Genomic DNA, 16,875 nt, shown 5'->3' with positions numbered 1-16,875 from the left:
TTGCATGCTAACCGTGGGTCAGAGGAATCAGAAGTTTGGGGGGGTTCCCCCCTTACTCTCACACCCTTCTCTCTCCTCTCCCTCTCTTTCTACACCCCCTTCTCTCCTTTTCTCTCAGTCTTTGCATCCCTGCCCAGTGGCAGAGCAAGCCAATTGGGCATCTGGGGTGGCGTGTGTGCCCTGAGCCCAGGGCCAGAGCTAGCTACTCACGGGGGTGGAGTGAGCCTAGGCAGGATGCTCTGTAGGGCCTCCAAGGAGTCTGCCTGCCTCCTCCCACTCAGCCACCCTACAGCTGGGGGGAAGGCAGTGGGCGGACAGTTTGGTACAGCGTGGAGCCTGTGGGCCCCCTAGCCACCGCGTCACTCCCAGGAGAGACGCGTGGCTCGGACGCGCTGCAAGCCCCGCGGTGAGTGCTGCCCGCCATTTTGTCACCCCCATCAGTGGTGACATCCAGGGTGGACCGCCCCATCACACCCCCTTCCTCCACCCAATCACATGCTCTCCCTCACTTCTCTCCCACTCCTCTGTCCTCTGAGCCCTCTCATCTCTGGCAGCTTCCAGCAGGTGGGATCCAGAACCATCGCTGTTTCCAATCACCGAGCTAGTAGCCATGAGTAGACTTGGGGTAGCCAATGTGGCCTTCCGTACACAAACTTATATTATGCATCATTCCATACACAAGCTTATATTAGGTATTCCATACACAAACTTTATATTATATTATTATATTATATTATATTATATTATATTATATTATATTATATTATATTATATTATATTATATTATATTTTATATTATATTATATTATATTATATTATATTATTATATTATATCCCATCACACAGCCTCTGCATATGGAAGAAGAATATTACTGTTTTTAAAATTTGTACACCACCCTTCATATGAAGATCACAGGGCGTATCACAACATAAAAATACAAAATGAGAGCAAAAAATACGTAGTAAGAACAAAACCATTATCTCCCCTCCCACAAACACATTTAAAAGGGCATTGACTGTTAATCAGACCAAAAAACATGTTTGTCTGGCACCTAAAGATATGTAATGAAGGCTATTATTATTAGATTAGAGTGTTCTTAAAGGGAGCTGGGAGCGGGTAGGGGACAGATGATAATGATGATGATGATGATTTGCCTCCCTTTACATTTACAGTGGTGCCTCGCAAGATGAATAAATCCGTTCTGTGATTCTCTTCGTCTAGCGGTTTTTTCGTCTTGCAAAGCAAGCCCATTGACGGATTAGCGGATTAGCGCTATTAGCGGCTTTTAGCGGCTTATCGGATCAGCTGATAAGCGGCTTAGCGGCTTAGAAAAAGGGGGGGAGGGAAAAACCCCCGCAGGAACTCGCAAGACATTTTCGTCTTGCAAAGCAAGCCCATAGGAGATTCGTTTTGCGAAGCACCTCCAAAACGGAAAACTCTTTCGTCTAGCGAGTTTTCCGTCTTGCGAGGCATTCGTCTTGCGGGGCACCACTGTATATACCCCTTCATTCATTTAAACATTGCTTTAAAAATAAAGGGCAGCTTGCCCTCTGAAAGTCGGCTGCAATTTGACTATCTACATATAAATCAGCATAGGCATATTTTATGCAAATATGCAGCACAGGCCCTTTTAAGGACTTAGCAATGCCCTTAAAAGAAGCAGAAAGAAAGCTAGCCGGCTGATATAGAGAGAACCCTGTTTCTAGTTGGTTGGAAGAGAGGATTGCAGCAGGTCAATCACCTTTCCTTACCCCTTGCAGGAGAAGCTGCATTTATCAAAAACGGCTTGTTACAAATTAGAGGGTCTCTGCTGTTCTCCTTTCCACCCGCTTCCACCCCAATGAGCATGGATGCATCTATAGCAGCCAGGGATTCCAGGTCTAGAATTCCAGTTCCATGATTTCTGGACCACCACACTCCACTTCAGGTTTTCTCGACCGCCACACTGGGATGCAAAACCACACTGCAAGGAAGCAGGTGGGGCTGTCTTGTTGGGGGGGGAGGGGCAGAGAGTGGGGTTGCAGCTGTTCTGGAAGCCGCTGATCTGGAATCCAGGCCATGGGTGCGGGAACTGTGCCCTGGAAGAATGCTTGCATCCCATTTTGGGATTTTAAAGCATGCTTTCCCCCAGGAAGGCTGTGCCTTAGAACCAAAACACATACCCTCAAACATTTCCCCCCCAATGAAAATACGGACATTCTGTTGTACAGTGGTACCTCTGGTTACGTACTTAATTCATTCCAGAGGTCTGTTCTTAACCTGAAACTGTTCTTAACCGGAAGCACCACTTTAGCTAATGGGGCCTCCTGCTGCTGCCGCATCACTGCCACGCGATTTCTGTTCTCACCCTGAAGCAAAGTTCTTAACCTGAGGTACTATTTCTGGGTTAGCAGAGTCTGTAACCTGAAGCGTATGTAACCTGAAGTGTATGTAGCCCGAGGTACCACTGTACATCAGGAAACTTCTCTCACATTTGATCTCACCGCAGAAATAGCCGTCATGTACACATGCACAACAGTGTACTTTGAGCCAATTACAACCTCTCCGCCTCACCTGTCATTAATTGATTGATTGATTGATTGATTGATTGATTGAATTTATATAGCCATAGATCTCAAGGCAGTTCCTACCTCACAGGATTGTTGTAAATAAATGTATGATGGAAGGGATCATGCTCAACACCTTCCAGAGATAAATGGAACAAAATACAATTTTTGTGGTAAGCTGCCTTGAGTCCCTGCCAGAGAAAAAGGTGAAATACTAATACGTACTAATACTAGAAACTGTGCGAATGGTTAGGAACATAGCAGAGAGTAAATCCTATTAAACTCAGTGGGACTTCTGAACAAAAATGCTTAGGACTGGTGTGTAAGGCTGCACAGTCTTTGCCCAGTGACCTGGGAGTAAGCACCATTGAATACAGTAGGACTTACTTCTGAGTAGAGAGTGTAGGGCTCAATTTGCAATAAAGGAATAAATGCCCCACATGTTTCCTAACAAATGTCTGGCTGCGGAATCATGGCACTGAAAGAATTAAAAGTGGACTGGTGGTATTTTCCTTCAAAATCTTTAGAAGGCTTTTTGTAGGCCAGCATCAACATTTTCCTTCCTTTGGGGCAGGAATTTTATTTGCAGTAGAAACAGGACCCTGTTTTTATACCTACACACCCACACCCACCTCTGTTAATTGTTCTCCTAGAGGTGGAACGGAAGGAAAAAGGGAAAGCAGGAAGTTCTAGGATCAGATCAGAAACTGGGAGGGCTTCTGTAATTCTAGGACTGTCACTGGGAAATCAGGAAACATGGAGGGTATGAAGATGTGACCATCACTGTGGCAAAAAGGGGCATGGTCCTTTATCCTTCCAAAATTCAGGCTGTGAATGCCAATCTTTTCAGACATCCCATAACTAATGTGAGGAAGGGGTTTGGAGAAATGCTCCTATGTTGGAAAGGTTGTAACATTCGGGACATTTGGGTTTAGAGAAAGGTGAGTCAGAGGTGGCCTGAGATCCTATAGGGTGTGGACACAGAGAAGCTTTTAGCTGACTAAACATTTGGAAGAATTTTCCGATAATAAGAGCGGTTCAACAGTGGAACAAACTACCTCAGAAGAGGTTTTAAAAAAGAGGTTGGCTGGCCATCTCTTGGGATTCTTTAGCTGTGATTCCTGCATTGCATGGTGCCTCCGAAAAATTCTACACATCACTTGGGAAGACAGGCGAACTAATGCCAGTGTACTGGAAGAAGCAAAGATCACCAGTGTCAAAGCAATGATTCTTCAACATCAACTTCGTTGGACTGGTCATGTTGTGCGGATGCCTGATGATCGTCTTCCAAAGCAACTACTTTATTCCCAACATAAAAATGGAAAGCGTAATGCTGGTGGTCCACAAAAGAGGTTCAAAGACTCTCTCAAGGCAAATCTAAAAAAATGTAGTATAAACACTGACAACTGGGAAACACTTGCCTGCAAGCGCTCCAATTGGAGAACAGCCTTCACCAAAAGTGTCATGGGCTTTGAAGACGCTCAAACTCAGGACACAAGGGAGAAACGTGCTAAGTGGAAGGCACGCTTGGCAAATCCACATCATGATCAACTCCTGCCCAGGAACCAATGTCCCCACTCTGGAAGGACGCGTGGATCCAGAATTGGCCTCCACAGTCACTTACGGACTCATTGTTAAAACTGTGTTTTTGGAAGACAATCTTACTCAGCTACAAGTGATTGCCGAAGAAGAAGAAGAAGAAGAAGAAGAAGAAGAAGATTAAGATTGCACGGGGTTGGACTAAATGACCGTTGGGATCCCTTCCAACTCTTGTATTCCATTCCTTTGGGCCCCAATTACCTCCAAACCTTAGAGAACTAATTCAATTTAAAAGTCTGGCCAGCGTTAGCAACCGGCGAAAGCAAGGGGACAACTGAACTCATAAAGCTGACGCAGCCTCTCTCTCCCTCTTTCCCTGCCCCTGATTGCACTTAGTAATGGATTATTATGGGCTGCTGTCTCCGTAGAACACTTCTCCTCCTCGCCGTTGCCAAGGGGAGGCACGGAAGAGCCCATTTTTAAGATGCACCAAGTTTCATTGCTTAACTAAAGCGAGATCGATAATCACCGTATTAATAAATAATGCTCATCAAAATGCTGGCAGGACAGAAGCTGCAAAACGCCTGGCAAGTAGTGAGAGCAGGCGTTGCACGTTTCATAGGGCCAGGATGCCTTGGCTGGAAATCGGAGATGGCTACCTGTGCTGTAAAGCTATTTGAGAAAAGGCAATCCCGGTTATGGAAGGCGGGAGAGACGAGCTGTACAAGTAGCCTTTCTCAACATGGTTCCCACCACACGTCCCATCAGCGCCGGCCAAAGAGGGCACCATGTAGGAAAAGGCTACTGTGGGCTAAAGATTTTGGATATAGCATTCAGTTAGAATCCTGGGAAAGGTTGTGGAAGGAAGGTATTAACTTTACTGCATGCAGTGCACTTAAAGAAAATGTTAGGAAAATGATGTACAGATGGTATTTAACACCAGCTAAACTGGCTAAAATGTGCAAGACAAGAACCAATGAGTGCTGGAAATGTAAAGAAAGGGAAGGTATCTTCTTCCACTTGCAAAGAGGTAAAGGCTTTCTGGGAAATGGTATATAATGAGTTAAAGAAAATGTTTTAAAATACTTTTGTTAAAAAACCAGAAGCCTTTCTATTGGGTATAGTTGGGTGAAGAGATACCAAAGGAAGACAAAATACTGTTTATGCATGCAACAACTGAGCAAGAATTATTTTAGCCCCAAAATGAAAACAACAGAAAGTACCAATGAAAGAAGAGTGGCAGGTGAAGATGATGGACTTTGCAGAACAGGTGAAGCAGACAGGAAAAATCCGAAACCAGCAAGATCAAGTATTCCAAAAGGACTGGAGTAAATTTATGCGATATTTGAAAGATTATTGTAAGCAATTAACATCACTAGCAGGGTTGTCTGAAGACTTGTAATGAGAAATTTTCTACCTTTCTATATTTATTTAAATTTTGAGTCATTTTGTAATGAGTGCAACTAGAATGGGAAAACGTACATAATGCAATGATATAAAGGTTAATTTTGAAAGCCAAGAGGCGGGAGGGAAGGAAGTCGATGGGCTCTAAAGAGCCAGGGCGGTAAGTGGATAACAATCATGGGAATGTATATACAGTGGTACCTCGGGTTAAGTACTTAATTCGTTCCGGAGGTCCATTCTTAACCTGAAACTGTTCTTAACCTGAAGCACCACTTCAGCTAATGGGGCATCCTGCTGCTGCCGCACCGCCGGAGCCCGATTTCTGTTCTTATCCTGAAGCAAAGTTCTTAACCTGAAGCACTATTTCTGGCTAAGCAGAGTCTGTAACCTGAAGCGTATGTAACCCAAGGTACTACTGTAATTAAATGGGAAATAAATAAAAATTAGAGAGAGAGAGAGAGAGAGAGAGAGAGAGAGAGAGAGAGAGAAAGAAAGAAAGAAAGAAAGAAAGAAAGAAAGAAAGAAAGAAAGAAAGAAAGAAAAGGAAAAGGCTACTATGTGTAAATGGGCCCAAATGACCTATAACAAGGCTACCACACCTTCAGGTGTGGACTCAGTTCTCCAGGTTCTCCTGGCCCCATGCAGGTGGCAGGTGGAGGATTTGAGCCTACAGGTGGGTAAGAGTACCTTTAATAATGATGGGAAATGATTAAGAAGGCCTTCCATGCAACTTGCGAGCTTCAGGCTACAAATTGCAGCATGGACACTCACAGGGAAAGGTCTGCCTGCCTTTGCTCCCCTCTCCCAATTAACTTCCATCTCCAGGGCCCACCCAAGGACATCACCATGGTCTCTGGTTTGAGCCCTGAAATCTCAGGGCTGGGGTTGCTCCTGAATTGGTAGCCCTACATATATAAAATGAATAGACCCATGAATGCCACTTCCCTGATTCATAGAATTGCAGAATTGCAACCACCTGACCTCTGTTACTGCTTCTTGCCTGCCTTGATGGAGGATAAAGAGGAATGGGTGTGGAAACTAGGGTCCCAGGTAGAGGCAAATGTTACATTCATTGCTCCACCCACTTTTGCCTCTGGCCCCGCCCACCACTGGCATGTGATGTCTCCCACCCTCTGGGAAGAAGCCAACGAGAACCTTTGGCTTCAAAAGCTTCCCTTCCCCTGTAGTAGTTGTTTGTTGCTGCACTGGTTGTGGAACTATTAACATGTTGACACTATGCCCTTAATGCATGTTTCCTTTGTAAAGCACTTTAAAATCAATAATCTGTAACTGAAATCCGCACAGCCTCTGCCTTCCGTTCATTGCCTTTCCTGGTGTGGAATTTTAGATTGTGTCTGCCTCGGGGCAGAGGGCTTTTCCTGTCGTGAACCTTTTGCAAGGCAGAAAGCACTTGATGGTACTGTTTTAATATAGAGTTGCTCTTCCCATCCTGCAAGCAACAGGAAAGGGTTGCTGCTCAGTGGTAGAGCATTCACTTTGCCTGCAAAAGGTCTGGATTCGAGCCCTGGCTCTCCAGAAGGAGCTGAGGGAGGGACTCTGGCCTGAAACTCTGAAGAGATGATGCCAGCCAGTGTTGGCAGCACTGCGCTAGATGGATGCTGGTATAAGGCAGTTTTCTCTGATCCTAGCAGAAGAGACAAAGCAAGATGTTGATATGTGTGCCTATATACACTGCAAGCTTGCATCATTCTTATACCATTTTAACTACTGAAGTCCCCCTGCCCCTGAAGAATCCTGAGTACAGGTGTGTGTTTCTGAAGTTGGGAATCATTTCCTTAGCTCAGTTGTTCCCAAACTTTTAGTTCCATAAACCCATTTCCTGTGCCCCGCTATGAAACACATTATTCAGAATAGTGGGTTGCACAACCAACTTAGGAAGAAAACAGCACAATAAAGTTCAAAACGGGAACAGTCAATTGCATGTGAATTCAAAATCCAGTTAAAACTATTAACTTAGCAGAAGTCGTGAACTTCTAGAATTAGGTGGCCATTTACACCTGCAGCGGTCCCCTGCCCTTAGTGCCCCCTAGCTAATCACACCGCCCACCCCCAGGGGGCAGTATCACCCACCTGGGGAATCTTAGAGGGTTCTCATGCCCTCTCCAAAGTTACAATCTCCACGGTTTCCTGGGAAGAAGGAATGACCCTTGAACTTGCTGAAATCTGCAGCTCAGTCACAGCAAACCAGGTTCAATCTGTAATGCAGGGATATCAAACTGGTTTAAATCTCGAGTCCAGCACCAGTGGCCCTGGCACCAGTGGTCAGCTTGGGCATTGGCTGAGACTTCCAGCAGTAATGAAGGGCCCAACACTGGCCTAACTTGGCTGTGTCACCCTCTCCCCCTTCATCTCCCACTGGTTGGAATTTAGCAGAAGACAGGGTGTGGTGCCCCCTTTGAACAGAAGCCAAGCTCAGCTGACCCACACCACGGCTGCCTGCCATTGTTGTTTCCCCCAAATGCAATGCCCCCATGATCTGTAGTCTGGGGCATGGCTTCCCAAACCACGGTCTGCGAGCTTCATTCAAGTGGCCCTGCGGTTTGCCCGTGGATTTGTGGCTGAAGACGGAAGACAGCACGTCCATCACATTGCAGATTTCCTATTGATTTTTAAATGCATTTTTATGGCTGCTTTCATTCCTTAAATTGTATTTTATTGCATTAGCAATTCTAATTGTAACGTGATAACGAAATAAAAGAAGGAATGAAAACACAATTAAAAATCATACAGTATCTAGCACAGAACATTACAATTTGCTACGAGAAGCAGGGAAATCATTAAGGGGTCTGCTAGGACTGTCAACAACTCTCCCAAGCAAAGCATGGTCTCTAGCCAGCCTTGTCCCAGTATGAGACCCAGCCTCTTCATAGCATCCTCCTTCTGAAAGACCACATTTTGTTGGGGTTTTATGGAAGCACAACCTGGTATCAGCCATGTAAACTGGGAGGAGCAAAGCTCATCCCTCACTCTCCTGAGATGCAGTTCATCCCATCTGAATTAAAAGCCCCAAGCCGCAGCCGTGCCATCAGGTCAAAAGCTAATCCCCTTGCAAATATATATATTATTTTCCAGCCCGTGAATCAACCAGCATCTCCTAAGCCCTCTTACATAAACTGTTGAAGGGTCCCCTGCTGTTCTCCGTCTCCCCTGAGCTTTTTGCAACAGCCGAAAACTTCACTGTGATTTGACATGGCGGCAAATGGATTCCTACTTAGCTGGACCCAGAATTCCACCTCGCCATTCCTATCAATGCCAACTATCCACCTAATAATAATAATAATAATAATAATAATAATAATAATTAGCAGCACCAGCAACAAAACCTGCCAGCTGGTCCCAGGGTGGGTTACGGCACTTTTAAAATTTAGAATTAAAAACAAAATATTACATTCATTAAAATAGAACGGCCCCTGAAAGCATACGTCTCAGATGTCCCAGGCCAGGATAAAGAGATGTGTCTTCAGCATTCATTGAATGCGGCATAGTGAAGAAGCCAGATGCACTTCTGTGGGGAAGGAGTTCCACGACTTAGGGGCTGCCACAGAGAAGGCCCTCTCGTGGACCACCACCACCACCCTGAGCTCCTGGGGGAGGTGGACCTGCCCTCTGTTGCTCTTAGCACTTGGGAAGGTCTGTAGGGATGCCTAAAATCACCTCCCCTTTTCAGCCTAGCCCTCCTCCAGCTGCTTCCAGGCTCTCATTATTTTGCGGTGGGATTCGCCTGAACACTGACAAATTCAGTTGATCTTGCGCAACAAACCTGCTTCCCCAAATGAGGAAAAGAGTGACGGGGGGAAATGGACCGGAAAGCATTGGTGCAACATCATCTAATCTCCCTGTAAACAAATCGGAAGGAATGCTCAACAGACAGGATGCCTGGAAGAGCCTTCTGATTCAACGCAGGGCTTCAGTTCCATCATCCCATTTCCCGGCAGAAACAACTTGATTTTCAGGATATATTAAGACAGAAATTGAGGATTGCTTGAGCTCGTCTTTTCAATGTCAGGATACACTCTTTTTAGATATTTACAGGTGTGTCAAAATGTCAACACCTAATTAAACACGACTGAAAAGTAGCTCAGAGATACCAACTACAGCTGGGGTCCCCAATGTGGTTACCTATGGGCATTACAGCACCCCAAAACACCCTCCTACAGCACCCCACAAAGACTCATTGCTCTATCTATTCCTTTAAAAAATGAGGGGCTTATTGGCAGTTGGGTTGGTGGTCCCTGGCTTCTTCTACTTTTTATTGGAGTTTTGTTTGGGGTAGGTGTTTTGTCTGGGTGACTTGGGTTTTCTTGGGGGGGGGGGTGTTGTTCTGATCACTGCTAGTTTTTCCTCCTGTAAAATGGGCATTTTGTGGCACACACAGCAGTTTCCTAGATTTCCAGATGTGTCTCCAGGTTGGAAACCCTTGCCCTGGAGTGGAAAAGACCATACCACTAAGAGAAAGGTCAGCCTATGTGGAATCAACCAAAGATATCTGCTGAGTGTGACCCTAAGTTGTGTGTGTCAGGTTGTCTCAGTCGGAAAGGTGAGAAGCAGAGCTCATGTTATCAGTTTTCGTGGAGGTCCATCTCCATCAAGAACCTCCTAAAATGTGCCAGCTACTCAACATGGGAACAACTGCTTAGAAATTGGTATCTGGGTTTTTATTTCCCTTTCCTTCCTGTCCCCTTTCCCCGGAGTTTGTGTGTTGTTTTTTTAGATTGCAAGCCTGCAAGTAGGGACTGTTTTGTTTTGACTGTGTGTAAACCATTATGGGAATAATATTGGCCGAAGAGCAGCTTACAGATGCACTAGAGAAATAAATACCTTAAAAATGCATTAACCCAAAGCATGAAATTTCTCTTTGCTTGCATGGACCAATCACTGCAACCAACACTGGATTGGGCAAGACCAAGCAGAAACAGTTAAATTCGCTGTGACAAAAATTGCTGCATGCCCAACAACTAGATGAGGTAGGTAGGACACCACTAGACTCAGCCTCAACTGGGTCACCAAAGCCACCTCCTCTAGGTTCTCCTCCACAACACAAGATCAACCAACATCTCCTTCAACCATGAACCCTTGCAGCATACAGCCTTGTTAAAGAAGTCTCATTTCCTCACCTTCTGGTTCCAGATTCTGAGAACTAAGCCACACCAGAAAAACAGCAACCCAAGCTGTCCACAAGGCTATTCCAAGTCGAGAGCAAGCTCAAAACTATGGACCCATCAGGAGATGTGAAAACGGTCAACCAAAACAACCATCACCCAAGACGTCTTCTCAAATCCAGTACCCAAAACCAAGAAGGCAAAAAGTTGACGGGACTCCGGAAGACCACACACCAAACCACCAAACTGACATCACCCGGTTCAGGAGAGAAAGGATATGGGTTACAGACCAGTTTGAGACACCAGCTTCGTGGGCGAGTTGTCTGGTGAAGGCAGAAGAAGACAGTGGAGGCCAGTGCAGGGTAAGGGACCTGGTTCTCTCCCTCGTGGGCTGGATCCCGGGTGGATGATCCTGCCGAAGCCAGACTGTCCTGGATGGATTTACAAGCACTGAGGGTGTCCTCATCTTTCTCCTCCCCTGGCTGGGATGCCTTGCCGGTGGCTGTGCCAGAAGCTATGGGGACTTGCACCTCGTCGCTCGTCAGGGGCTGGAAAGGTTCTCTTCTCTCGCCATCAGTCATGATAGCAGCCGGCACCTGGAGATGGTGGAGGACGAAAGAGTTAGGTGAAGAAGAAGAAGGGGTGAGCTCTTGGGGAAGGGCAGACAACAACGAAGGGAGGCGTTGTTTTGGAAAGAACGTAAGAAGAACCTACTGGATGAGGCCATCTAGTCTAGCGTCCTGTTCTCAAAGAGGCCAACCAAATGCCTGTGGGAAACCCAAAAGCAGGATTCAAGAACAAGAACATTTCCCCTTCCTGTGGTTTCCAGGAACTGGCATTCGGAAGCATTGCTGATTCCAGCCGCAGAAGCTGAGCATAGCCATCCTGACTTAGCATCCATCAGTAGCTCTTTCCTCCATGAATCTGTCTCTTTTCCAGCAATAGGTTGGTGGCCACCACTGGCTCCTATCGGAGGGAGTTCCACAGTTTAGTTTGTGCTAAAAAAGTACTTTTCTAGTGTAATGAGAGTGGGAGGGGGGCTTTTCTCTACCCACTTTCCCCACGACATGCATAATTTTTATAAGCTTCCAACAGATTGCTTCTCAATGCAGGAATCTCAAGCAATAAATATAAAATATTGAGCCCCAAAGGGACTTCAGGGTCATCTATTCTGACCCTGTTGTTGTTGTTGCTGTAGTAGTAGTACTCTTAGTACTATTATATATGATGTTTGCAGCTCTGAGCCCGGTTTTGGCCGGGGAGGGTGGGACATAAATAAAATTTATTATTGTTATTGTTACTATCATAGTAGTACTATTAGTACTATTATGTATGATGTTAGCTGCTCTGAGCCCAGCTTTGGCTGGGGAGGGTGGGATATAATTATAATTATTATTATTATGTCCAACCCCCCCCCCTAATGCTGCTCTTTACCTCGGAGAGCAAAATGTCCTCTGCCAGCCCTGTCAAACAGCAATGGCCAGAATAAAGGCAGATGCAACTTTAAGGAATCCCAGCCTGGTGACGTGGTTGGAGTGTTGGACTAGGAACTGGGCGACCACAGTTTGAATCCCTGCTCAGCCTGAAAAACTCACCGGGTGACCTTGGGCAAGTCACCAACTCTCAGCCTAACCTAGGCAAGTACGGTTACTTGGGAGTGACCCCCCTAGAACTTTGAGAGACTTCAGAAACTGCATCTTTCGTTGGTCACACAATGCAATTTTTCTTTTCTTTTTTCTTTTGCAAAAGCAGCCAACGGAGGGCTCCATTTTGGATCCAAGCCATGAGAGAGAGGTCTAACCCTTTCCCCAAATACATTACACCCCCTACGACTTGCTCCCCAAGCTGTTTTTAAACTGCAGATGGAAAAACATGCAGGCAGGCTTACATTTTAAAGCCCACATTTTCTGCCCCCCCAAGTGGCTGATAGGAGCTCCACAGTGGTGTTATTGATCTGAACTGCAAAATGGGGGTGGGTAAGGATAAGAGCCCCCTTGCTTCTGCCACACAGTGGCCCCGACTCAAACCAAGGCACACTTTTACAAAAAATTATATAAATTTAAATCACGAACTTCTAACACAGAGCTCCCACGCAATGCCCAATTCGGCCCTTACTTCTGAGTAAACATGCATATGACTGGCTGCAGGTCTGGCAAAAGTCTCGTCTGTTGTTTTTGGGGCAGGGGATCTGCATTCAAACCTCTTCCACAAAACGTAAATAGCTGTCTGTCTGTCTCCACCTGAAATTTCTCAGGAGGGTGTGTATATGTGTGCAGGAGTGAGTGTTTTGAAAATCCCTGAAGCAGAGGTGAAACCAAGCAGGAATAAAGAAATAGGAAAAAGGAAGTAACAGCTGGGGAGGGGGCGTGCGTTTTCATTCATACATGAAGACAAATCGGTCCTTTTCTTGAACCAGCCCGGGCCGGCTGGTCCATGAGGCAGGCTGAGGCAGGTGCCTCAGGTGGCCAAACCCAAGGGGCACCTCTGTGGGTGCCCTCTTCCCGCTGATGCCAGAGAAGCAGCCCTCACAAGATCTCACTGGAACGCAGAAGTTGCAGTGAGGGGGGCAGGTCAAACTTCAGGCAGCAAAATTGGATGAGCGTTCAATGTGGGTTTACAGGGGCAGCAATGGGCACCGCTAGCTTCTCTCCCACATCCATTGCCCCATATTCAGAGTACAGTGGTACCTCGGGTTAAGTACTTAATTCGTTCCGGAGGTCCCTTCTGAAAGAGTTCTTAACCTGAAGCACCACTTTAGCCAATGGGACCTCCTGCTGCTGCTGCACTGCCGGAGCATGATTTCTGTTCTCATCCTGAAGCAAAGTTCTTAACCCGAGGTAATATTTCTGGGTTAGCTAGGTCTGTAACCTGAAGCGTATGTAACCCGAGGTACCACTGTAATCAAGTTGGGGCAACAATGTCCAGTTTTTGTTTAGCTTTCCATGCGAAGTCGCAGCTGAAGGATAAAAGGAACACGGAATAACTCCACGTAAACTGTGTTATGTGCGTGAGAGAGGCGTCAGCGTAGGGAACTGGGGAAAGAGAGGTGTGAATGGGATAAGTAAGAACGAGCCCTGCAGGATCAAACCAAAGCTTTCGTTCTGTTCTAGTCCTTCATCCTAGCCTAAGCAGGACACAACAGGGCACAGCTTTCCCCTCCTGCAACTTGTTTTCAGAGGTAGAGTGCCTCTAGCTATGGAGGCTTCATTTTGCTATCATGGCTGAGGGATCTATGAAGGAAGAAGAAGAAGAAGAAGAAGAAGAAGAAGAAGAAGAAGAAGGGTTTCTCAATGGCTATCAAGCTCCCTTCTTTTCATGCCATAGCTCAGCGGCAAACATCTGCCGATGGAACTTAGGAGGAACTCTGGAAGAGAAGAAGAAGAAGAAGAAGAAGAAGAAGGGTTTCTCAATGGCTATCAAGCTCCCTTCTTTTCATGCCATAGCTCAGCGGCAAACATCTGCCGATGGAACTTAGGAGGAACTCTGGTGTGAAATCCTACAGAGTCAGTGCAGACGGTGCACACTGCTAGTTGGTGTAGAGTAGACGATGGTGAGCAGCAGTGGCCCAACTCAGTTTAAGGCAGTTTTCTTTGTTCCTGTCTTGTGGCAGTGAGTTCCACAAGTTAACATTGCCCAATGTGAAGGAAGACCACCTTGAATCTACTACCTGTCAATGCCCTCTCTAGCTTTCTGAGAAGAAGGGAAGGGAAGAATGAACCAAAGGAAGCAGAAAGTTAAGAAGAATTAAGAGGAATGGGTACAAATTATCCTTAGTATTGCTTACTTGCTGTAGCACTACTGAGATATACATGGTGGCTTAAAAATGGATGGGTGCCTGCCACAAACAGAGCTTTTTGGATAAAATACTTTGGTTACATCCAACTAAATCCTACTCAGCGTAGATCCTTTGAAATGAATGGTTGGCGTTTTCTTTCATTCGAGTGGGTCTACTCTGAGTAGGGCTGGTGGTGTAAATTTCCATAGCGGGAGGAGGGGCAAGAAAGGCAAAGTAGGGCTGACGGCGAGCAAACGTGACAAGAAACTCAGAAATCGCTCTCCAAAGGTGGCCTTGCAAGGCGAGAAAGGGTTAGCGAGACAGGAAAGAGTTAAGTGGGGGAGATGTGGAAAGATGGGGGGGGGGGGGTCAGAGAGAGAGAGAGAGTTAAATAGAAGCAGCAGAAGAGGAGAAAGAGAGAGGAAAGAGTTAAACCAGGCAGGCAAAACCTGAAGGTGGAATAGAAAGAAAAAGGGTGGAGAGCGAGAGAGATCCACGAGCTTCATTGTTCTCTAGCTCTCCGCAAGCGACCTCGGGTGGGTCTCTCCAAGCGGCAGCTTCGCCGCTACTCCACGCGGACCATTTGGGGGTGGGGGAGGACGCGTGTCTCTCCCCCCCCCCACCACCTGCATGGTCTAAGTGGGGGAGGAGTGAGATATCTATAGCTATTCAAAAATAATTCAATAAATTCAATAAAAGCGGAATGTGGGAAAAGGTGAGGTTGTCCCCAGAAGCCAGGCGGAGACGCACATTTCTCAAAGGGAAGGCGAGAAAGAGGAGAGGGGTCGATGGGTAGCGAAAGAATGTGAGGCACAGTGTCTCTCCCAGCTCCCCAATCTTGGGCTTCTAGTTTCTGAAAGAAGTGAGGGGTGAAGGGGCGAAATGAGAGACGGGATGGATATTTTGGGGGGGGGGTGGGAGGGAGAGAGGGAGATGCGCTTGCCACAAAGTCATTGTTCAAACGCCTCGCATGGAGAGTGGGAATCGAAGGGGTCGGGGAAGAGCTGGGCGGTTCAACCTCCCGGCTCGCTTCTGGAGTCTGGACCCGTTTACTCGGAAGTAAGCCCCTCACCTACCCAGCCTCCAAGTTCCAGTATCCTCTTGCGCGCACGCTGCCTCGGAGAGAGCGGAAGTATGCCCTGTTGGAACTCTGCGGGGGTATACTCCCGAGTAAATGTGAAGAGGATCGGGGCCCAAAAAGGCTTTGGGGAGGGGGAGAGGCTGACTGTACACTTCTCCCCCCCATCCCCCACTCTGACAGGGACTCGGGGAGGGAGGTGCCGCCTTACCTTAGTTTCACGGACCTCTGTCTTCCCACACGCATAGCCGTCTCTTTTGCCGTTCACATCCGACCAGGCAGCAAAAATCTACTTCCAAGGACTCCGAGCGGAGAGCGGCAGGATTCCCCCCTCCTCGCTCTCGCTCTCTCTCCACCTCCCCTGGGGATAGGAGGTCTCCAGCAATGTCAATCCCACGAGCAGCTCCGGAGAGAGGGAGAGGTGGGTGGGTGCCCTGAGAGGGTCAGGGAAGGAAGCCTCTCATCCTCGGTGCCCGAGGCATGCCTGATCTCTTTCCTCTCCCCACCCGCAAGGAGACCCCACCTCTCCTTTTTTTCGGGGGGGGGGCTTCTCTTTACCCTCCTGTGATCCCCCCAAGGAAGGATGGAAAGCCGATCTTCTTCCAAATTGGCTCCGGTTCCCTTTGCACCAAGAATTGGAGCGGAGGGGTGCGATGGGTGAGGGACACAGTCAGTTCCACCAAATCGTTTGCAGAAGGGTAAAAAGAAGAGAGAGAGATATAAAAAATAGAGATATAGAGATATATATGTGAGCTAGAGAGAGAAAGAGAGAAAAGAACCACACGGCGCCGAAGAGCGCTTCGCCTTTGCGCACACGGGAAACTTCAGACTTCACCGAGGGGAGGGGAGGGAAAAGGGGGTGGAGAGAAAGCGGGAAAGGGGGTGGGGAGCCCGGAGAGCGGCTGGAAGCAGAGCCACGCGAGCGAGCCGGGAGAGGGAGAGGGAGAAAGGGCTCCCACCCGGCTGAGCGGCAGCGGCGGGATGCCGAGCTGTGCGCTTTGGAGAGAGCTCCATGCGTAAAAGTACCCCGGGCGCATGGCCCAGAAGAGCCCAAGAGTGGCCGGTCTTCAGGACTCGCCGCCGCTTTGGAGAGGCGGTGTGCGCCGACCTCAGTGCGTATAATGATAAAGGAAATGGACTGGGGGGGGGGCTGAAGGAGGGTGGGGTTGCACGGTCCCCCCCGCCTCAGTTCTTTCTGTCCTCAAACTGCTGCTAAATGCTCCACCCCGCCCCCATTACGCTTTCGCTCCCTTCGCTTCCTTTGTTCTCTCTTGCAACTGGCGCTACCCAAGGTGGCTGTGCGTTGAAGGTCACTCTGCGAGCGGTTCAGAAGTTCAGCTGTTCTGCGGGGAGGGGGGAGGGGGGATAACCCATTCCAGGTGGGCACACAGTCTCCGGAAAGGGATAGGATG

General features: G+C 47.5%; 1 protein-coding gene across 3 annotated transcripts in view; it reads right to left on the bottom strand.

Annotated features, from left to right (window-relative positions):
- CACNA1H (calcium voltage-gated channel subunit alpha1 H) overlaps positions 1-16,297 on the bottom strand; it is a 384,808-nt gene extending 368,511 nt beyond the window's left edge. For 2 of the 3 annotated variants that reach the window (XM_082199567.1, XM_082199569.1), the window contains exons 1-2: positions 15,675-16,297; positions 10,891-11,206 (exon numbers count right to left, since the gene is read on the bottom strand). In XM_082199567.1, the coding sequence (XP_082055693.1) occupies positions 10,891-11,191 (301 nt within the window). In that variant the 5' untranslated portion in view covers positions 11,192-11,206; positions 15,675-16,297. The remainder of the gene's footprint in view (positions 1-10,890; positions 11,207-15,674) is intronic. The other variant, XM_082199568.1, reaches the window with a different exon arrangement.
- Positions 16,298-16,875: the final 578 nt, after the last annotated feature.

This window comes from Podarcis vaucheri (assembly GCF_965113315.1).
Source record: "Podarcis vaucheri genome assembly, chromosome: 14".
Lineage (NCBI taxonomy): Eukaryota > Metazoa > Chordata > Lepidosauria > Squamata > Lacertidae > Podarcis > Podarcis vaucheri.
The sequence above is the reverse complement of the archived record's forward strand: the minus strand, read 5'-3'. Positions and strand labels throughout refer to the sequence as shown.